This window comes from Seriola aureovittata, chromosome 20 (genome assembly GCF_021018895.1).
Source record: "Seriola aureovittata isolate HTS-2021-v1 ecotype China chromosome 20, ASM2101889v1, whole genome shotgun sequence".
Lineage (NCBI taxonomy): Eukaryota > Metazoa > Chordata > Actinopteri > Carangiformes > Carangidae > Seriola > Seriola aureovittata.
In genome coordinates, this window is record NC_079383.1 from 7,890,667 (window position 1) to 7,914,185 (window position 23,519).

General features: G+C 41.1%; 1 protein-coding gene across 2 annotated transcripts; it reads left to right on the plus strand.

Moving 5' to 3' along the window:
* dcaf11 (ddb1 and cul4 associated factor 11) lies at window positions 1–23,042 on the plus strand. 2 transcript variants are annotated; one of them, XM_056364160.1, is made up of 15 exons: window positions 1–97; window positions 3,217–3,358; window positions 3,782–3,909; window positions 4,434–4,552; window positions 4,817–4,881; window positions 5,112–5,212; window positions 6,719–6,865; window positions 9,918–9,972; window positions 10,264–10,332; window positions 10,960–11,017; window positions 19,011–19,196; window positions 19,379–19,532; window positions 20,010–20,162; window positions 20,261–20,367; window positions 21,975–23,042. In XM_056364160.1, exons 1-15 carry the CDS (start codon window positions 1–3, stop codon window positions 22,050–22,052), a joined length of 1,659 nt encoding a protein of 552 aa, XP_056220135.1. In that variant the 3' UTR covers window positions 22,053–23,042. The 2 variants fall into 2 exon arrangements, with proteins under 2 accessions (XP_056220135.1, XP_056220134.1); XM_056364159.1 differs by lacking the exon at window positions 1–97 and adding an exon at window positions 2,676–2,872 and having other exon boundaries at window positions 3,142–3,358.
* Window positions 23,043–23,519: the final 477 nt, after the last annotated feature.

A 23,519-nucleotide genomic window follows, 5' to 3' on the forward strand; every position in this document is an offset into this window, starting at 1 on the left:
ATGGGCTCTCAGTCCAGTTCTGGGATGTCTGGTGGAAGGAGCTCTTCCAGTGACAACCCAGCTGAGCGGTCTGAAGCAGCAGAACCGAACCGGAGCAGCGGCAGCCGGGGCCGCAGGACGGCGGACAGGCAACAGACAGACAGACAGTCAGCAGCAGAGGAGGACGTCGATTTAGCTGAAGTGCTGGCTTACCTACTGAGGAGGTGACCTGTCCTAGATTCCTAGACCTCCTAGACTTTTGGTCCGTCTGGATTTATCAAAGTTGTTGTGTTGTGTGAGGCACTTTGTAAAAACTACTGTGTCAAACGTCAAACATTTTATTGTGTCAGTGAACCCTGACTCTGTAGGCTGAGACACTAACAAGACAGCGTGGAGAAAAGGGGAAATAACTAAAAGAAGTAGAAATCCACTGTGAGTAGGTCCTATCATCCGGCAGTAGCAATGAGGCCGGTCAGTCTGACAGACATCTATAATTATGTCTACATATAACTTTAGTCTCTGTGCATAGGATGTGAACCAATATTTTTGCATCATTTTCAGCCAAGGCTATGAACCTCTGATTATCGAGGCAGTAATTGATCTTTATTTGGTTTATATCTCAAAGTAATTAAAACCTGGTACATAATTGAGGGAAGCGTATTAACTTCTATAGCCTTCCTAAAAATTTACGGTAAAAAAATCTGAAATATGGTTTTGAAATATCTAATAAATTGCTGAACTGCAGTTGTCCATCAACATTGTTCACTAATTGTAATGGTAATGTTAATACATATGTAATGCACTGTTTGGTAGCATTTGTAGTTTGACCAGTGGATGGTTGTTTTCTATCGGTGTACACAGAAGGGACTGTAGCCGCTGCCAGAAAACATAAAGGTATAAAGGGTAGGGTAAAAAGGCAACCATGCACACTGCAGACCATGTATGGTAACATTATAGAAACCCAGTAAACCAACTTCCCCAGGTTTTCTGTATTGTCATTTGATTTTGGCAAAATAAATAGCACATTAGTTTAAGAATATGCACCATGCACACGTGGCTGGGCTGTGGCAAGGGCCAGATTTGACTGAAAATTTAGGTGCCACTGACCGCCTTTAATACCCCAGTAAAACCGGTTAGTCCACAGATCCCTTAATGATACAGATGACAAAAAAAGATGGACTGAGAAAAGGATTTCCCCCAAGATTACAAATTTATAAAAAAAAAAAAAAAAAAGGTTAAAAGGGCAAATATATAAAATCAACAACAATTTATTAAAGTTGTTAATCAAAAAAAGCTATAGAAAATATAAAAGAGGTGCCTCAAGATCTAATCTGTGCAATATTTAAATGAATAACAGGAGGAAGAGAGCTGTAGGATTAGCAGCTGTGGCCATAGACAGGGAAGGGAGAAAATTCACACTGGGATAGAGTACCTCACCACACTCCGCCCTACACACTCATACAACAAATCAACAAAAGGGATGCAAATAAATAGTTAAGGAAGTGCAAAATTTACCAAACACACTATTATGAGGGGTGGTGAAGTACAGGTGAGGAACTCTACCACCAAACCCTCCACCGTTGGGCCGGCCACGCTCACTGCCGTGCCTACAGCACTCGTACAGGGACAGAAAAACACGTATTATATCACAGCAGGGGTACAAATTCTTGGGGGAAATAACCAAATCAATGCCAGGAGGGCCAACAGTGTACAAACAACGAAACAACGAACAGAAAATACCTATTAAACCAAAGGCTAAGTGCAAAGCACTGTATCAAACGACAAAACTAAGTAAAACAGTTTACTAAACAGACAGTTAAACAAAACACAATAACTAAACTAACAAAATAACCAACAGAACAAACATGGAGCAGAGACAGCATTCTACAGGCTCACCAGGCAGCAGAGAGAGAGCGAGAGAGAGAGAGAGCAGCAGCATCAGGGTAAATATATAGCCTTCCCCAAACAATTAAAACCAGGAAGTAGGCATGACTAAACCCTATGGTGATCTGGAAGGGATATCCCACAACCTGCTACACACAGACACTATCAGCAGAAACATACATTGTTTAAACCAGAATATGACTCAGGATGACTCAGTTAGTGTGAGGTAATAATGCAGGACATGTTTTGAAGTCATTCCCTCGCCTAGCATGAAGCATTTTTAAATTGTAGAGGGGCATATTCCAAATTTCAGAGAACTAGTTAGCAGTTATTCAAACTGCATCATGATGGCCTCTAGCTGTATCTTCAAAGTAAAGAGGTGTATCACAGGTAGGCTACAGATATTATAATTTGTGTCTGGTGTCAGATAAACACAGTAATCTCTTATCACTGTCACTGAATAAGCAGGACAAAGCAGGACTGTTTATAACATATTATTGTGACTTTCCCTCATATCAAAATACATTCATCTTATATCATTGCTTATCAGCTCTGCTTGACATATTACTATGTAAAAGTTGTAGACCTACATTTTAATCTTACGACTCTGCTCTTTGTTTCTGCCTTGTAGCCTATATGTCACATTACTGCTTTTCTAGTGTAAACACTTTGTAACGTTGGTTATATATGCACAAATACACATTATTGTTTATTCTAACATGATGAACAACTTTGTTGACTTTGGATCTTCGATTAGGAGGTGAGCGCAGGTGTGCGTCATGTGACAGTGAACGGGCACGAGCAGAGTTTTTCACACGTTTGTAAACAACATGGCGGCTGTCGGAGTACCTCTGCTAGCTGACTGATCTGACACAACCTTCAACTTTATGGATATACCTCATCTGCAGGGCCATACCGGAGCCATACTTATACCAAACTGATCAGGTTGCAACGAAACATAACAGTCTGGACCGACGAGCCGCTGAGAAGACAGTTTGACGGACAAACGGTAACGTTGAGTCGTTAGCATCGTTAGCTGGCTCCACAAAACAGCCAATACGAGCTAACGCAAGACACCGGGTAACGGGTGAACAGTATAGATTTCTCCTGCAGCAGTCCGACTCTGTCTGAAGCAGTGGGGGTGCGGGGGCTTGAACTGATAACTCGGTCTGCTGTCCGTTCAGTTAATGCAAATATATTTTCCTGCAATTATAATCTAACTTGTGTTTGTCCACCAACGAAAAAGTGTCAGATAATCTCGTACCACTGTCCCGCCAGGCCCTCTTCAGTCTATGGGCTCTCAGTCCAGTTCTGGGATGTCTGGTGGAAGGAGCTCTTCCAGTGACAACCCAGCTGAGCGGTCTGAAGCAGCAGAACCGAACCGGAGCAGCGGCAGCCGGGGCCGCAGGACGGCGGACAGGCAACAGACAGACAGACAGTCAGCAGCAGAGGAGGACGTCGATTTAGCTGAAGTGCTGGCTTACCTACTGAGGAGGTGACCTGTCCTAGATTCCTAGACCTCCTAGACTTTTGGTCCGTCTGGATTTATCAAAGTTGTTGTGTTGTGTGAGGCACTTTGTAAAAACTACTGTGTCAAACGTCAAACATTTTATTGTGTCAGTGAACCCTGACTCTGTAGGCTGAGACACTAACAAGACAGCGTGGAGAAAAGGGGAAATAACTAAAAGAAGTAGAAATCCACTGTGAGTAGGTCCTATCATCCGGCAGTAGCAATGAGGCCGGTCAGTCTGCGAAACACTGTCTGATTTGTACATGTGATGTTAGAATATTTCAAGCATTTGTTTTGACATACAGTTGTAATTTCTTCTACATTTTCTGATCTGTTTGAAATTCTTGTTTATGTACACTTGTTCCTCTTTAACTGGTGGTTGAACTGATGTGGTGTTCGTGTTTTCAGGGGCCAGGTCAGACTGGTCCATGGCAGTGGAGCCACAGGGCTGCAGCTGGTCCAGTCATACTCTGACTCTGATGAGGACAGCGATGGAGCCTGGGAAGGTCGGCTGGGAGACCGCTACAACCCACCAGGTAACCTCAGTGCTGATACTGTTGTCCAGGTGCAATAGTAGGAAATTAAATAACTCTATATTACAGAGCTCCTTACCATCACTCTTCTGCTGAAACACGCTGTTTCAACAACCATACACGGAATTGCAGAATTAAATAGCAGCGTTTTGCTATAATTCAAAGGAATTAAGTGAAGAGTATTTTTTAGCCATTAAAGTAAGCATATACAACAATTGAAATCATCTTTTAAACTCATAAAACCCAATTAACAACCTTGCAGTTTTATTGAGCTGCTGACTAGTACATTCTGTGTGTTCTCCTCTTTGTCACTCTCTGCTTTCTCACTCTCCCCGTATCAGAACATTAGAAAAACATGTTTGTGTTGAGTTTGTCCAATGGTTATTGAAAAATTACAGTATTTCAGTTGTTGAAAGGTCCTGCAGTTTGTTCTCATAAATATTCAGGGCCATTGAATCAGAATATACTATGTAGCATGTCCAGAAAAATACTAATACTGACACTTGTTGTTTGTGTTATCTTGCTAGTGGACACCCAGCCCGACACACTGGAAGTGGACCGAAGTGAAATCAGAACTCAGATCCTGCTGGCCACCGCCTCCTCTGCCCTGAAAGGCCGAAACAGTTTCACTCACATGCTAACAGAGGTCAGACCACTGAGACACAAACTAAACCAGACCAGAACTGGTAATGTTCTCCCTCTAAAAATGTAGCAAGATGAGGATGATTAATTCTCATCATTTTCATCCAGTTTTATGAGGAGTTTGTGAATTAATTAAAAAAAAAACTCTAAAAACTCTACTGTGATGTCTTATTATTTTTATCCCAGTTTATCCAAATATTTAAGATGATTTTAGACACATTAGGCTGTTGACTAATTTGTTGTTTTTCTGATGAACTTTGATTTTTAGAGGGAACAAGGCAGATGTAGAGGTTCTAGTTTTTCTCATGGGGAGTGCAGTCGTATCCGCACACAGTAAGTTGTTCAAACTCTACACATGTCTGATAATTCTCAATGAATTACCAGAAGGTGACACAGAGAAAGAACAAGAACCAGTTAGCTCAGGAAGGCAGAGTAGCAGAGTATTCACGATTAAGCACTAACTTCTGTTGTATTTATGTGAGTTAGTGCAATATAATTTTTGTGAAAATCGACAATACACTAGACATCAGTCAGATATTATTGACTCTGGTGTTCCTTCACAGTTTCCTGCCAAACTATGTATCCCACAAAGATACATACCAGCAGAAAGCCTTCTGTGGAGTGTACAGCGAGGATGGCAACATGTTCCTCTCCGCCTGCCAAGGTAAATAACTTCAGATCCGACACGACAACCCAGTGGAACTGGTTCAGAGATGACAGTGATTCTTAGTGTTTGTTTAAACCTGCTTAGAAATCAAAGGGAACATGTAGTGTTCTGCACAGAATTTGGTTGGTCTCAGTATTGTTTGTGCTTGACTGCAACCGTTTGGCCAGCCCTATAAACATGAATATCACTGACTGACTGACTAATGAAGTAACACCTTTGGTCAGCTGAATGCAGTGTGACTGAGTGAAATGGTTTCACGACTGGTGTGCTGGCTGAGTATTGGAGTTTCTGTATGGCTGTTGCTCTTTCAAAATGAATTGATGTGAACAGTTTCTATGTCATCAGGGGGCATTTACAGGCAGTGGTGCCAATTTAGTGCCTTTGACGCTAGATTTAAGACCCTTCAGCGAGTTTTTTCAAAAAAGCAGCTAGCGACACTCTTCTTGGACAAACCTTAGCTACTTTCCATAGAAGAGAGACCCCTACAAGCGTGAGTTTGGGCTTTTCTTCAGCAGACATGTCTCTCCATGAGTCTTGTTCTATTGACCACATGGCAGGTGAGATGGATGTGAATGAGCTTGTAACTTTCTCTCAGAGTGATCATTTTGAAAGTAAATGTAGCCAAAATCACAGCACAGTCTTTGTCTTTAACTTATGTGTTTTGTGATTTTGTCAGATGACATTGTGGTTATAAAATGAGGATTTTAACAGCAGCAGAGCAGGAGCTTGGAAAGGGCTTGGAGGTGACTGCTGGTTAACTCGAAGTCCTCATGGACCACGTTTCAGTCACTGTTTCAAACATATTTTATTGTCTGACAAAAGAAACAGCTTTATTGGAATTTAGTTATATCCTGAATAATGTATATGTGAGCACAGAGGATGAGAGAAGCAAACAGACAAAGGGCTTAAACCAGCTGACACTAGGCAGAATGCAAACATGATGCAATAATGTTGTGAATATGCTAATTAGTATATAATGCAACTTTTCTAACATTAGGCTTTAGCTACTTCCCATTGAAAGTAGTTATTTACAGCGGTTCCACAACAGTTTTCAACTACATCTTCAATCTTGCATATTGACCCAGCCTAGGTTTATTATACTAGGGTTTGACCCAGTTTTGTTTTACTTTTCATTTCATTGTCTGTATAAAACAAGTCATCAGAAAACACCAAATGTACCAAATCTAGTATCATTATGTATATTCATTCCTTTTCCTGATTTAATATGTCACTACTTTTTTCATAAAGTTGCTGTTTTGATAATACAGTTAAGTGGCAACAGATCTCACAAAGCCCCTGTTTGTCAGTTTTTGCTTCCTCCATTATTATAGAGATGTTGCTCCTGTAACCACTGAATTAGTAGCCAAATGCTGGTTGCACTAATGTTTAAATAGGTCCTTATATTATGAAAAACTAAACTTGTATGTTATTGACAATAAATAACTTTAGGTTTATGCAATGTAGCCATGATTTAATGTAATTTTTTTCTGTTGCTTACTGCAGACCAGAACATACGCTTGTACAACACCACCAGGGGACGTTTTAATCTACAGCAAACAGTGAAGGCTCGAGACGTGGGCTGGAGCGTGCTGGACGTCTGCTTCACCCCTGATGCGCACCATGTGCTGTACTCCAGCTGGTCTGACTACAGTAAGGCTAGGGGTCCTGTCACATACCATATGATGCGATAAATTAGTCATAATACTGTATGGATGGCAAATGATAAAATGTATTGATACCAATGCCATTATAGAATCTGCTTAATTTATTGATTTTTTTTTAACGATTTTCTGTATGGTAAAAAACATTTTTGCAGGTTTTTGCCCTACTGCTTGCTCGATCTGTCGGTCTGATAATAGGTAGGCCTATAAAGAACAGAATGAGGTATAAATAAATAATTATTGAATACAATATATATATATATATCTATACAAGATAAGTAAATATTAACATTCAGAAATTCTTCCCTCGAATGTTGACTGGCTGAAGGGTTTTCGACACAGCACGGGCATCAATAATAGGAAAATAAAAGGAATTGATAAGCTTTGGTACATGTGATGCAGATGGTTCAAACAATTTGGAAGCGGTTCTCGATTCCAATCACTACTTTTGTTTAATGAGAGTTGTGGTTTGGACGGCAAGATGTCCACAAAGAACTATACAACTCACTGGCCACTTTATTAGGTACACCTGTTCAACTGCTCGTTAACGCAAATATCTAATAGGCCAATCACTTGGCAGCAACTCAGTGCATTTAGGCATGTAAACATGGTCAAGACGTTGTGCTGAAGTTCAAACCGAGCATCAGAATGGGGAATAAAGGTAATTTTAAGTGACTTTGAACGTGGCATGGTTGTTGGTGCCAGACGGACTGGTCTGAATATTTCAGAAACTGCTGATCTACTGGGATTTTCGCGCACAACCATCTCTAGGCTTTACAGAGAATGGTCTGAAAAAGAGAAAATATCCAGTGAGCAGCAGTTCTCTGGGCGAAAATGCCTTGTTGATGCCAGAGGTCAGAGGAGAATGGCCAGACTGGATCAAGCTGATAGAAAGGCAACAGTAACTCAAGGTTACAACCAAGGTATGCAGAACAGCATCTCTGAATGCACAGCACGTTGAACCTTGAAGCAGATGGGCTCCAGCAGCAGAAGAACACACCGGGTACCACTCCTGTCAGCTAAGAACAGGAAACTGAGGCTACAATTCACACGGGCTCACCAAAATTGGACAATAGAAGATTGAAAAATGTTGCCTGATCTAATGAGTCTGAATGCAACATTCGTATGGTATGGTCAGAATTTGGCGTAAACAACATGAAAGCATGGATCCATCCTGCCTTGTATCAACGGTTCAGGTTGGTGTTGTAATGATGTGTGGGATATTTTCTTGGTACACTTTGGGCCCCTTAATACCAATTGAGCATCATTTAAACGCAACAGCCTACCTGAGTATTGTTGATGACCATTTCCATCCCTTTATGACCACAGTGTACCCATCTTCTGATTGCTACTTCCAGCAGGATAACGCACCATGTCACAAAGCTCAAATCATCTCAAACTGGTTTCTTGAACATGACCATGAGATCACTGTACTCAAATGGCCTCCACAATCACCAGACCTCAATCCAATAGAGCACCTTTGGGATGTGGTGGGATGGGAGATTCACATCATGGATGTGCAGCTGACAAATCTGCAGCAACTGCATGATACTATCATGTCAATAACCAAAACCTCTGAGGAATGTTTTCAGCACCTTGTTGAATCTATGTCAAGAAGAATTAAGGCAGTTCTGAAGGTAAAAGGACGTCCAACCCGGTACTAGTAAAGTGTACCTAATAAAGTGGCAGTGAATGTATATTCATGTGCTTTTACAGCCAGCATTTGTAACTAAGCATAAGCCAGATGGAATTATTGGACTTATTTAGTTAAATGTTCAAAGTTCACATGCTGAATGTGATCCTGCACTTCTACCTGTACTGCCTGTGTGTTTGGAGCTTTCATTAAATTTAAGTTTTCTCTCCAAACCAATGGCACCACAAGTTACTTGGAAGGTGACAGAGGTCTGCATTTGTGTGCATGTCAGTTTGATTACTTTTCATTGTTCTGCTCTGTTCAGATTGAGAGCGATACATAAAGTTTATTTGAATAAAGAGCTGACCATTTAGTTGGTATGACTGTGACCTCAATATTCTCAAAAATATCTCTATCAACATTGTAATCACAAACTCACAATTTTTTATCTTAAAATGCTAAAAATAATCCCATTAATAGCTCCAGAGGGTAACTATTTGAGCTTTGTTGGAAGGGAGTCACATTCGTACTGTAGCAAAGCAGATTAACTAATTAAACAGTAATTTCAAGTAACTTCTATTTTCATTGCTGATTAAAGTGCTGAATATTTTGATAAATTGTTGTGTCTGTGAAATAACAGGAAAGTATATGGACAGAATATACGTCATAGTTTCCTTGAGTGAAAAGTGACATTCTCCCCTTTTACACAGCCTATTCAAAGGGAGAATGTTGTGCTGTTATTCCTCCTCACCCTTTCTGTATAAAAAGTACAAACATCAGGGGGATGTTGTTCTGGCTTTATGCCTGCAGCAGAGGTAGTCACAGAACCAAACCAACATCTTTGTGAAAGGAATAGCTGTTCATGATGCGACAGATGCTGATGCTGTTGTGTTACATGTCATGCCTCTGATTCCTGAATGCCGGCATGCTACCTAAAATCACACAGTGTGGTGGTAATACGCCAGCTTTGTTTGGTTCATTGTGAACCAGCAAAGACAGCAAAATGAAGGGTCTTCTTAACAGCAATACAGCAGGATCTCTGTTTAAAAGGGACTTGTGTCAGATATCTGTTGTCCAACCAACAGTCCCAAACCCTAAGACATTTAAGAAGGTTTAAAAAAGAAAAGTAGCACATTTTCAAATTTTAGATGATAGAACCACAGAAATGCTGACTAAAATTGCTCAAAATTGTTTTCAGAATAAATTTCAGTGTATTGACTGATAACTGACTGGTAATGGACTGATAATTTCAGCGCTATTATTGAAAGATGCTTCAGAAAACACAGAATCAGGTCTTTATTCTTTATTCTTTATTTTCATCAGCATGACTGTTAACAGGCTCTGCCACTGTTCACAATATGTTGTTTTATTTCTATATGTTTTATCTGTCTGTGTGTCTTCCCCACAGTTCATTTGTGCAGTATATATGGAGACAGTGAAAACCACACCGCCCTGGACCTCAAGTTAGTGTTTCCCTCATAGTAACTTATAACATTATGGAGCAGGTAATCTATCATTCCCTCTGTTCATTAACACCTAGATGAATGATGCTGTTAGAACTCACTACCCACTCATCACATGTGTGTTCCGTTGTTTCACAAAGCACTACCATTAACTCATAGCACTCCTTACACTAGCATTGTGTGCCTTCATCAAGCTTTTTGGTGTGGCATGACATGCAGTAGACGGTGTAGTTATGATTCAGTAATGGTGCTACTGCTGCAGCGTAAACCTGCCTCTATGTGTGTTTGTAGTCCAGATGAAAGGAGGTTCTGTGTGTTCTCCCTGGCTGCATCCACAGATGGCAAAGAGATCCTCGGAGGGTGAGTAGAGTTCACTTTTATGTTTTGAGGCAGTGAGTGTGGAAACCAGTAGAGCTTTCATACATACACGTCAACCCTGAACTTATCTAGACATTATTTGGAGGAGCTGTATGTGAGAAAGCAAATGTCTGAATCAGTTGAACTGGACATTAAACAGACTTGGGTTAGCTCCCTAAAATAAATTTGTGTAATGTACGATTGAGCTCATGTGTGAATAGAGCAGGTCATGTCCGGAGAATTCACAGTGAGCAAGTGGGCGTGCTGACAACGTTTCTATCATTTCTCCTGCACGCTTCACCCAGGCGCCGCCCCTCACCTAAACCAAACTGAGTATGTCCCGTAAGTGAGAACATGTCTTACATGGACAATCTCCTGCATGAGTGAAAGAACAATTCTGGACATTGTCAATATGAGAAAACAGTACAGGACTGTAATGTAACTTCAAGCTGTTTTTTTTTTTGACAGCTGTTTGTTCGAGGTGGAAGTTGAATATACTTTTTCATTTTGTAGCCAGCATTGTCAATGCTTGAATTCTGAAGACAAGACACCTACATTTACTATAAACACATGGAAAGTTGCATTAAACTGCTTGTTTTTTAATTCATTCAGTCTCTCCTCACCTTCCAGAGCAAATGATGGCTGCCTTTACGTTTTTGACCTTGAGCAGAATAAACGAACGTTGAAGGTTAGTGTTTTTGCATATGTTTTTTGTTTTTGTATTGTTTGTGTTGCTTTGTCTTTGTTTGTATTTACCTTTTTGTGAGTAACATCCACTTCTAATAAAAAGATGAGCTGAACATTCATACCACTCTGCTGGCTGTTATGTTAGCAGCAAGAGTCTGGTTCCACCCTGCAGTGTGTGTGTGTGTGTGTGGGGGGGGGGGGGGGGGGTAAAATAACATTAGTGATAATAATAATACTAATAACAAAAAAAAGACAGTAATAATGTGTGTGTGTTCGTGTGCATGTGTTAAAGGAGAGTGTAGTTATGAAGAAGAGAAAAGTTTTTCCACTGTTATGTGGTCTATAAAGAGGAATATCCATAGTGAGATTGATAGTTAGAGTGATGAGTCATACTTTTATGCTGTGGTTGGGGAGTGTGAGTGATGACAACTCATGAATGATTGGGAAAGTCCAGTATGAGGGACAGTTATTCTGTGATTTCTGTCCAAAACTGTTTTACCAATTGGGCAGTGCCTCATTGTGTGGATGTAATCGTCTAAGGTGTTAGGGGGGCAGAGAGGCTGATTTGGTACTTTTTTGAGTGTTACGTGTGTTCTGTGTTCTGAGCTTACACTTAATGAGTTAGAGGTTGGGTTTATTTGTCATTGCCAGAAAGTTGATTTGTGAGAAATTATAAAATTATATTAAAACAGGAATGGAGCATTGACTCAGGTAGCAGAGTGGGTTGGCTGCAGATTCCGGGGTTGGCAGTTCGATCTATGGTTCCTCAAAACCAAGGTTGTGACAGAAAGGACATACAGTGTGAAACCTATGCAAATCAAATACATGAATGGCAACTCCTCACTGGAGCAGACAAAGGACAACAACATTATTATATTCAAAATTCCTGTGTTTTTGTTGCTAAATTAAAATTAGTATTTTTTTTTTTATGTTATGTCAGACATATCTAATTGAAGTTTATTCAGATTTTCTTCTGAGTTCTTGCAGTTTTTTCTAGCTCTGTTATTTTTAATTCTTGATTGTTTTCATATGCAGGCTGTTTTTCTTCTTCTGAGATGAAAAAGATGTTTTTTTTGCCAAATTACTGTTTTTGCAGTTTCCTAGATTAATGGTAGTGAGCTATTTGTAGATTCATATTTGTCCATGAAGGATGCACGCTCTCCTGTCAAAGTTTGTGTCTTTGAGCATTGAGACGTTGAAGGAACCTTCTAGGGGGTTATTTATGGAATTCCTTGCTATTGAGTAGGGGTGTTGCGATATACTAGTATTGACAATAATCATGATATTTAAACTAGAATTACCGCCTCATGGTTGTAGGCCTCCACTAGTTTCAGGTTACATCCCTGTTTATCCAGAGTCTATAAAATATTGACCATTTGTGTGAAATTTTGTCATAATTGCTGAGTGAAGTCTTGAATAATGGCTAAAAAGTGTTTTCTGAGGTCACACTGACCTTGGCTTTTGACCACCAAAATCAGTTTGTCTTGAGCCCAAGTGAATGTTTGTGCCAATTTGAAGAAATTCCCTCGAAGTTCGCTATGGTGGTGATCAATGAATGATTCCAGGTTTGCTAGCTCCTCTTGTATGTTTAGATAGCGGGACAAATTAGACTGTGGCAGAGGACGTTGGTTGAATATGCGGTCCTTCAATGTGGCCCAGGATGCATTTGTGTTCACACTACAGTGTTTCCCCTAGAATTTTTTATAGCAGCGGTGCTGTTGTGTCCATTAGGATGCGACACTGGCCCATATTCATGCAAGTCGGAATAGCTTCAAATTAAATAACCTGAGAATCATTATACATAAGATTATTTATGTTTGTCTTTTGTGTCTTAATTTACTATAGAAATTAATATCAAAAAATGATATGAAATACCCATTTACCACTTGCACTAGCTGTCCTTTTTTCTGTGACATACTTTAGCACCTAGATAGGCAACATGTAACCAGCATTTTATTTACTCCATTCTGTATTGGCAATTGTACATTAGAATCCAAAAGACATTTCTCATTAGATTAAAAGGTGACTAGTTTGAATCCCTAATTTGCTTTACTCAGCTCCTCCATGGTCACCATCCTCCTTTCTCTTCCTAACCCACCAGTTTGATACATGCATCTGAAAACTGAAATATGATTTAACTATCAAGATGTATGAGTATAGGACAAATTTGAGTTTAGTCTAAGCTTGTACCTGTCGTGCACTTACAGGACAAGTAAGAGAGTAGTAATATCATTTTAGCTAAGACAGGGAGCTTGCCTTACCCCGTGGAGCACACTAGCTATGCTGTAATTACTAACAGAGGATCTAGACACTGGGCATGCAGTTATTAATGACAAGCAGCTAATTAAAGTGACTTCCTATGAATGCAGCTAACTTTACATAGCAGCCAAAAAACCTATTGTTAGCCTTTCTTGGGGAGATGTCTTGAGAAGCTGTAGTTTTCATTAACTACACACCGCAGCCCATACTGTACATTTGCTGCCATATTGACAACTTACTGCTAACCTTTTCCTCTGCTCTGTTTGCATTCACTGATTCACCGTCACTTCTCTGCCACTCGCTTGTTACGCACTGCCTTATTCCCTAAAGGAGCTACGCTACTTCAACATTACCTTTTATGTTGATGTCCTTTGAAGAATGATAGATAGTATTGGGTCTGAGCTCTACCTCATGAGCTGGACACCAAATATGTTGGATTTCGGTTGTCTCTCAATTTATTGGCTATCATAAATTAAGAAAATATTAATATTAAAAATATTAATAATAAATAATAACGTTAAAATTAATTAAAGTCCTCGGGGCACCAGCCTAAACTAATATGGTTTTAGTCTCAATTTATTACCATTCTGGAACTCTGATTAACCATTGGCTTACCAACTATAACCAAATTACCATATCAACAGTAAGTTAAAGTTGAAGGATTGGAATTCTACCAAGTAGAGGTTGGCAAAATTCACGCTTGTGCAACATTAAACACACCAGTAGTTATACTTAAAGGCATTTATTTACAATGGAGCAGAGTAAAACACGATGTCTAATCTAGTATATACAGGTGTGTGTGTGTGTGTGTGTGTGTGTGTGTGTGTGTGTGTGTGTGTTGTGTGTGTGTGTGTGTGTGTGTGTGTGTGTGTGTGGGGACACAAACAAAGGCAAGATGGCCGATTCACAGTGGTCACTGTGACCACATGACCTGAACAAAGAAGACTACACAAGATGGCGGTAAACAAAGAAACTACTCAAAATGGCCGCTGAGACCACCTGGTGTGTGTGAGAGGGAAGGTGTGATTTTCTTTCTTAGCCTAGCTCATGTAATCTAAAGGTACCAGGTTAGAGGGAGGAGGTTAGCTTCATGCAGGTTCTAGAACTGAGACGTACTACTATGTGTGTGTGAACATATGAGTACCTGATTAACTGTATGACTGACCACAACCTAAGCAAACATTACAACAACAAGACATCAATCAACAAGTACATTAACAAAGTTAAGACTTCTGCTGCTTAGCTATGCTGTGCTGTGCTGTGCTGTGCTGGGCTGGGCTGGGCTGGGCTGGGCTGGGAAAGGTTAGGCCCAGTCAGTTAACGTTACCCAGTCCTTGGAACAAACAAAGAGTTCCTTTCCAGTGTTTTTGTAAAATCCAGTGAGTTGGGAGGCTTCCTGGTGGAGTAAAGTCCTGTCTGGCTGTGTTGCTTTGCTGTTATCTCCTTTGTTCTCCTCACAGAGTTAGCTGTTCCACGCTAACTCTGCTATGACTCCTGTTGTTTGGAAAATTAGCTGGCCTTGTGCTGATTCTGAAGAGAATTTGGTTCACTCTCAGTTAATCCGAAGCAGGTTGCTGCTGTTGAGGAGAAGAGTGTTTGCAGGCTGCTGTGAGCAGGCCGACGAGAGAGCTGGTTTCTCAGGTAGCAGGGCTGACCTTGGCTGGGGCCTTGTTGCCCTTTGAAGAGCCGAGAGGAGAGAACAGAAGCTGCTCTCCAGAGCAAGCAGAGAAGAGAGAGAAGAGGGCCAGAGGACTGGTTTTGTTTGGTGACACCCTTGGGGGTCACATGTCACACGCTGACCCAGACTGGCTGGCCAGTAAGGTCCGTGGGGGGAAGGGTCGTCCCCAGGTGTGAACGGTGAGGAACTGTGGAGTGTGAGTTCCTTTGTCCAGTGGAGCAACGAAACATCTGGTATCTTGAATGATGAGTCACAACAATAGATAGATAGATAGATAGATCGATACTTTATTTATCCGCTAGGGAAAATCATGTGTCCATTAGCTCAATGTTGATAATAATAATAATAATAATAATAATAATAATAATAATAATAAAAACAGTTAATAATAAATAAACAATAATAATTAGATTAGTCAACTTCCTTTGGCTGAGGTGTTGTATAGCCTGATGGCAGTGGGAACAAGAGATCTCCTCAACCTCTCTGTTCTGCAGCGCAGTGAGATGAGACGTTTGCTGCACCTGTAGCTGCTTCTCTGTCCTGCCAGAATGTTGTGGAGAGGATGGTTGGTATTGTCCAAGATGGCCTCCATCTTACATTGCATGCGTCTCTCCACAACAGTACTGAGTGAGGCCACAATCCTGCCAAGCACAGATCCAGCCTTTTTTACCATCTTAGCCAGTCTCTTAGTGTTCGTGTCTGACATGCTGCTGCCTCAGCAGACTGCAGCATAAAAGAGTACACTGGCCACCACTGACTGATAAAACTTGTGCAGCATTTCACTGCAGACGTCAAAGGACCTGAGCTTCCTGAGGAAAAAGAGCCAGCTCTGCCCCTTCCGGTAGATGGCTTCTGTTTTCAGGGACCAGTCCAGGTGCACACCTAGGAATTTATAAGTGTGCACCACCTCAATGTCCTTCCCTCGAGTGTTTACTGGCTGAAGGGTGGGCCAAGACCTCCGAAAGTCGATGAAACATCTCCTTGGTCTTGGAGGTGTTCAGAAGGAAGCAATTCTTGTCGCTCCATTCACTGAAGGCCATCATCAGATCCCTGTACTCCTCTTCCTGCCCGTCCCTGATACGCGCCACAATAGCTGTGTCATCTGAATATTTCTGGATCCACTCATCCACAACATCCACTCCAATTTGTTCTCTGTAGGCGAACTGTAGGGGGTCAAGTGCATGTTCATCCTGTGGCCTCAGAAGGTGGAGAAGCAGCTGCTCCAGGGTATTCATGATGTGTGATGTGAGGGCCACTGGTCTGTAGTCATTTATCTCAGCTGGTCGTCCTACTTTAGGTACCGGAACAGGACATGATGTTTTCCACAGTACCAGGACCCTCCCTGTTTGAAGGCTTAAGTTAAAGATCCTCTGGAGAGGCTCAGCCAGCTGGGCTGCACAGTCCTTTAACAGCCTCGGACACACACCATCCGGGCCTGTTGCCTTTCCAGACTTGACCCCAGTGTGGAGGGAATTGCGGCTGCAGTGTCAGGTTGTGAAGGAGATGCCGTAGGAAAAGCTACAGCTGAAGCAGTGGGAGAGAAACGGATTAGGCTGTGTCAAACCTGTTGTAGAACAGGTTGAACTCATTGGCCTTGTCCACATCACCTGATGTTGCCTGGCTGTTCTTCGTTTTATACCCAATGATGGTCCTCCCCTTCTACACCTCTCTGGTGTTGTTGTGCTGCAGCTTCCTCTCTACTTTCTTTTTGTAGTCCTCCTTCGCCTGCTTTAATCTCTTCAGCTCATGTTGCATGCACCTGAGCTTCAACCTGTCTCCATCCCCGAAGGCCTCCTTTTTCTGGTTGAGGAGGATCTTGATGTTACAGGATGATCCAGGGTTTGTCGAAAGCAGTGTACAGTCCTTGCTGGTATAACAGTGTCCATACAGAACTTAATATTGTCTGTGGTACATTCAACCACTCTATCAAGGTCAGGGTCCTTGCTTTAATCATTTTCCTGTGACTCCAACAGGACATTCCAATCTGTGCACTCAAAACAGTCATTTAGACACTCACTGGCCTCCGGGGCCAGTTCCTGAATGAGCAGGTGGTTGCAGCCTGCCTCATTACACAGGGCTTGTAGGAACGCTGAAGAAAAACCAGATTATGATCTGATCTGCTAAGTGGTAGTAGAGCTAAAGCAGTGTAAGCCTTCTTGACATTTGCATACAACAGATCAAGTGTTTTATTTTCCCTTGTGGGACAGTCAACATACTGAGTGAAGCCAAACAAGTGAGAGTGACATGGTTAAAATCACCCGATATTGCAATGAATGCATTTGGGTGCTGGGTCTGTACTCTTGCAACAGTCTTGTGAATGACATCACACACGACTGCAGGCTCAGCTCATGGTTGAATGTAAACAATTATGGCGACGATGTGTGAGAAGTCCCTCAGTACGGTCTAAGACAAACTGCCAACAGTTCAATATCCCAACAGCAGATCTTCTCCGTCACTGTGATATGACCGGGGTTGCACCATCTATTGATCACAAACAGAACCAGTCCTCCACCTTTATTCTTCCCACTTGCTCAGGTGTCTCTGTCCGCTCGTACTGCAGTGAAGCCGCTGGTTTTTCACAAGTGCCTCCAGTTCATCACACTTGTTAGCCAGGGGGTTGAAGAGTCTGGGAGGATTTGATGCACTAGTCAATGACTCAGACAAATCCAAGATAATGTTTGGTGTAGCCCATTGATATTAATGATAGATGAAATTTAAGTGGCAGCACACATAATCTAACAGTGGCAGTGTGCCGCTGCTGGGTGAATATCGGGGAAACACTGCACTACTAAAAGAATGTGACCATATGTGGCCCAGACCACCTCCAAATGTGGTCTGAGTGATCGGATCTAAAATGTATCCTTAATGCATCTTGGGTGTGTTCACACCTGTACTTAGAGCTGATCACTTGTGATTGGATCAGCTTAGATAGATGTTAATAACAGGTCTGAATATGGCCAAATAGTCTGTGATTCCAGAAACTAATAAAAACACATCAGTGAGTCATCCACTGTAGTTTATTATGACTCAGTCCCACACACCGTCCTGTTGCCCCATATACTCACTACAGTGTCAAATGTGAATTAATCCGCTGCTTAAAATAGTCCCCAAGAAATGCACCATTACCTCCTGTTTGTTTCATAAAAAATAGAGTGAGCAGCTGTTTTAGGAAATGACTGAGCCATTTAAAAAATGAAACTATATATTCAAAGATTCATCTTCAGTAGGAACCAATGGGCTTGGAGCTGAGAGCCTCAGAGCAGTCTTAAGTGTTGAGATAAACTGACTCACAGTTTTTTTCTTTTTTGTCTTAGGAATTGTTGACAATATTGATGGCATATTGATGTTGAACACTGTTTATCATGTTCACCACCTTTTTCTTTTTTTAATTCTTTATTTTGGGGAGGCAGTTCATATTACAAAACATACATCAGGAAAACACACTTTACTTTCCTATGCCGTTCAGTTTTTCTGTAAATGTAAGAACTTTTTACAGTTTGGGAGAGGTAAAGTATGCGCATAAGAACAACAAAATATAATAAAACAAAATAAAATAAACAATGAAGTCAGAGTAAAAAAACATTACAGGATCAATCATTCAATACTTCCACAAAATCTGGCCTTGAGGGCCTTACATATTTGATCCACTTGGTCCATAGTTTAATAAATTCAGTTTTCCTCAGATGGAGAGAAAAGGTCATCTTTTCTATTCCATAAATGTAATTTCTATCTATCACCTCCTGTATCATTGGGGGTTCAGAAGTAACCAGCGCCTTGTGACCACTTTTTTACAAGCAGAAATCAAAATACCAAACATATATTCATTTGATCGTCATGCCTGAAAATCAACCATTCCTAAGAATAGTGTGGAAAATTGCCTGGACAGTCCCAAAATATATGCTAGTGGTTTTTTTCCTGTTAACCATCTAAATTAAAAAAAATTTTCACTAGCTAATTAGCAGGAAACACAGCATACAGCTGCGGCTTAAGGGAATGTCACTATACACACCCTGCACTCTTAAACACTGACTCTGCTTTTTCTGTCTCTCCTCGTCAGATCGATGCCCACGAGGATGACGTGAACGCGGTGGCATTCGCTGACAGCTCATCCCAGCTGCTCTTCTCTGGCAGCGACGACGCGCTGTGCAAGGTGTGGGATAGACGGACGCTTCGGGAAGACAGGCCACAGCCTGTCGGACAGCTGGCTGGACACCGAGATGGCATCACCTTCATTCACAGCAAGGTGGGGAAGTTGGTGCTGGTATTTCAGTTGGATTTGACTGATTAAACTGATTAATTATATGCCCAAATTAGCCCAGTACACACACCTTTAGTTCAGTATACTGGTCTCAGGTTCAGAGGTTTGGTTTGTTTTGTTTTCTTCTTAAAACGTGATCTTCTCCACTTGTATTGTGACTGTGCCAGGGTGACGCACGCTATCTGATCAGCAACTCGAAGGACCAGTCCATCAAGCTCTGGGACGTCAGGAAGTTCTCCCCCAAAGAGGGCCTGGCAGCTTCCCGCCTGGCTGTCACCCAACAAAACTGGGATTACCGCTGGCAGCAGGTTCCCCAGAGAGGTGATGAGGAGGGAGGGAGGAAGGAACTAGAAGGCTTAGAGAAAGGAGAGGTCATATGGGGGAAGAATAGAGGAGGAGATAAAGATGAAATGATGTTATTAAAGAAGACAGATAGGGCCAATGACAGAAAGGTGAAACCTGTGTGGGTGGTGAAGGTGAAAATATATGACAGTATTATAACCACACACTGGGAGAAGAGTGATTACCATCGCAAGTCAAAGAGGAGGGATAATAAAATGGAGCAGAGAGAGGAGAGGGAAAACCCTAAACTTAAGAAAGAAATTAAAGAAAATAAATAATCTACTTCACCCAGTTTTTTAGCCAGATACCTTTTAACCTGATGTTTTAGGATGAAAATTGTACCAAACTGAAGTCAGGTTTAAGAAAAAACGAAATAGCAACGTAAAAAAATCTTCAAATTTTTTCTGTTTGACAGCAGTGTGCTTATATACCTCCTGGCCCTTTTGTCCCTTTCAGCCCTGAAGAGACATAAGCTAACAGGCGACACCTCGGTGATGACGTACCGTGGTCATGGTGTTTTGCATACCCTCATCCGTTGCCGTTTCTCCCCAGAGTTCAGCACTGGCCAGAGGTTCATCTACTCTGGCTGCTCCACTGGAAAAATAATCAGTGAGTGTCAGCATGTGTCAAGTTTGTGTGAATATGTCAGTGTTAGTGTGTTGATACACAGCACACTTTCATTTGTTTAAATATTTATGTGTGTGCAGTTTACGATGTGCTTACGGGCAGCGTGGTCTCCAGACTGTCAGGCCATGATGCCTGTGTGAGGGACGTCACTTGGCACCCGTACGAGGACAACATCGTTAGCAGCTCTGTGAGTAGTGTTAACTGGTATTATGTTAGAAAAACTTGATCATTACATTAAATCTAAAGGAAGCAAAGGTTCTAATTGAGCAGTGTTAAGACCAGACAGCGATTTCTCCGGATAATGGAATATGGTGGATTAAGAGAAGTCAGAGAATTTCATGTTTTGTGGTAATAACAGATAATCAAATGGGCCATTCACAGAAAGCAGTGTGCCATTTGAAGCAGTCGCACATCGTAATGACCGCCGGACACTGCACTCATGGTTTAAGACAGACTATGGCAGCAGATGTGGCAGCCAGACACCACATAATGGGCACACATGAGGCTATGTATCAGACCTTACACTGAAAATGTCATGTAAATGACAGGATTATCATATAAGAGTTATGACCTATTTGCAGTAGGTGGCGCTGTGACTATAGTGTAATATTAGTATGCAGATGTCTTAAATGTGAGACTGCCATCAAACATGTAAAATTTGGGGAAGATTGGGCAAAGTATTATATAGTTGTAACCACTTTCTATATTTCCATTACGTGGCGCTATGAATGTAAATAGGAGCATGTAGATGTGTTCAGGGCGGAAGTCTCATCAAATCTATAAAATTTCAGCCTGTTTAGGCACTGTATGCTGGAGTTATAGCAACTTCCTGTTTCATGGCGAAGGGTCAAAATTCAATCAATTTGCTATGAGCAGTATATAAAGGGGAAAACATGACACTTCCTGTTTCCACAATGGGGCACTATGAGTATCACAAAATATAAGCAAATGAGTGTGTTCAAGGTGGGATTCTTATGACGCACATTAAGTTTGGGGCAGTTTGGAACATGTGTGTTGGAATGAGAGCAAGTTGAATTTTCATGGCAAAGGATCGAAATTCGCCACACTGTAGCAGGCGGGTCCTCCAGCGAAAACTCAAAACTTCACAATTTAACATGGCAAAGGTCTTAAGATGAAACTCATCGACCATCGTGTTGATCTTATGAATTCCCTAGGAGGAGTTTGTGGCCCCAAAAGCGCAAAAACGGCACCAAATTTGCACATTAAATTCAAAATGGCTGACTTCCTGTGCAAGAGGCTTTTTTGTCCCATACCAGATGTAAATTTTCGCCAGGCCTGACGCGTGTGCAAAGTTTCATAACATTTTCGAGCATGGGAAAGGCCTCAAAAAGGCAATTTTTTTAGGTGAGGAAAATGATGATAAACAGCACAGTTTCAATAGGGTCCTCGCACCAGTCGGTGCTCGGGCCCTAAATATAACAATAATAAGATTAATACTGAGACTAATAGCAATAATAATTGTAGTAGTAGGTGCTGTAGTAAAAGTTTATCCACTACTTTTGTTATGTTGATGGAAAATTTATTAGACAGCATTTTTCAGTCATAAAATTATTGTGATTGTTTCCAGAGCAGAGCGAGAGGTGCAAAGATAGGAAGTTATTGGCAGGCAACGTCTTTTTTAACTAAAATCAATTACGGGACAGTCCAACTGAGTTAAGAAAATCACAAAGGAATTTGTGAACTATAACTGTAACCCTGTAGGCAGGCATTAAAAACAACAGGAAACGTAACCTGCAATCCCTATCCATTTCACCCTTGTTTGTTTGTCCACAGTGGGACGGAGCGGTGCGAATGTGGGAGCACAGACAAACCCATCCTCTGGAGGAGGAGAGAGAGAGGGACAGAGACTGACAACAAGAGAAAGACAAAAGGAAAAGATGTCGGAAGGAGAGACATCACCTCAGACAGGGCAAGACAGTCCCTAACAAAGGAAGACAATAAGCTCAGAAGGACTGGGGGAGACTATAAAGACTATATCTTTTAAATTCAATGCTGGATATTAATGATTACAATAACAGTGTGGTTGTGAAGTGTTCAGTTGGAAGGCATTGTAGCCTGACATTGTAAAGGTCAGATTAGAGCACACTGAGACGGCCTACTTCTGTTTTTTCTTTTTTGCCTCACTGTCTTACACCAAACAGGCCAAAGCTTTTCTACTTGGCTTGAAACTCTTCACTCAAAATGTGCTGAAGCTCAAAACGCCAAGCACTGCACTTAGTTAATGACCTGTTGAAATGTATTGGTAAGATAGTTAGATAAAATCAATGTTGGATATTGCAGGGAGAAAGGATGATGATGATTATGTATAAATGTATAGTATTTGTTCAGGGAGGTATTTAGACAGTTGTCAGTGTTCTGATTTGAACTCCGATTTCGACTTTGCTCTAATATGAATAACATGATCTGTTTCAGGGGCTATCACATTCAAAATGCACATTTAAAGACTATATTGAATATGAATATATTAAAATAATCCAGAACTTTATTTGCCAGCTGCCTAAAGTCACAACTCCTGTTATCATGTAACTTTGTGGAGTTTCCCATTGATCCACTGATTTCCTGGTGGTCTGAAGTCTTATTGATCCTGGGTTAGCGCTCAACTCTGTAAACAGCTCTGAGCCAATTTAAAAAGAGACAGTAATTTTGCTTGTCAGTATAGACATGTGATCAGTTCAAAAGATTTGATTGTCGGTGATAATCTGTTAATATTGGGAGGACATGCGTGTGAATAACAACTTAAACACTCATCTGTTTATGCAATTTTCAGGTGTTTATATCAAGTCACTCATATTTCTCTCAGACCATTGTTTTTCAGTAACAATAAAACCTTCTGTAAACATACCACAAAGAACCTACTTTGTTTGTTGTTAAATATCACTCGTTCAAGGTTTAAATTTCATATACTGTTTACAGTGAACTACGGAGACACTGTCAAAAACAGCACATGAAACACTGGAAACAAGTTTTCAAGTTGTTCATCCTTTTTTTTTTTAATTGAATTACTTTTTGTTAAAATTGTCATTTGTCCATTTCATTTGGTTAGATATGTCTGACAGATTGTCATTTACCAGTCGCACATAACTGTAGCATACATACCTGGCATGGCATCAGTCACAAGCTATTAAAGAAGTTCATTGTAAGGACATTACAGTTACAGACCCAAAATTGACACTTTGTTAGTCTTCCCACCATCAAACTATCAAATTGATAGGAAACAGAGACAAAAGACCCTTCTCTCACAAACAGACGATGCCTTTAGCATGTCAGAGAGACACAGAACCAGACCATGGGGTTAAAGGGTCAGCTCCAGAATCAAAG

Coding starts and splice junctions, on each gene's coding strand:
- dcaf11 (XM_056364160.1), top strand. CDS start 1: ATGGGCTCTCAGTCCAGTTCTGGGATGTCTGGTGGAAGGAGCTCTTCC. Junction 3,359..3,781: donor CTGGCTTACCTACTGAGGAG/GTGACCTGTCCT, acceptor TCGTGTTTTCAG/GGGCCAGGTCAGACTGGTCC. Junction 19,197..19,378: donor TCACCTTCATTCACAGCAAG/GTGGGGAAGTTG, acceptor TGACTGTGCCAG/GGTGACGCACGCTATCTGAT.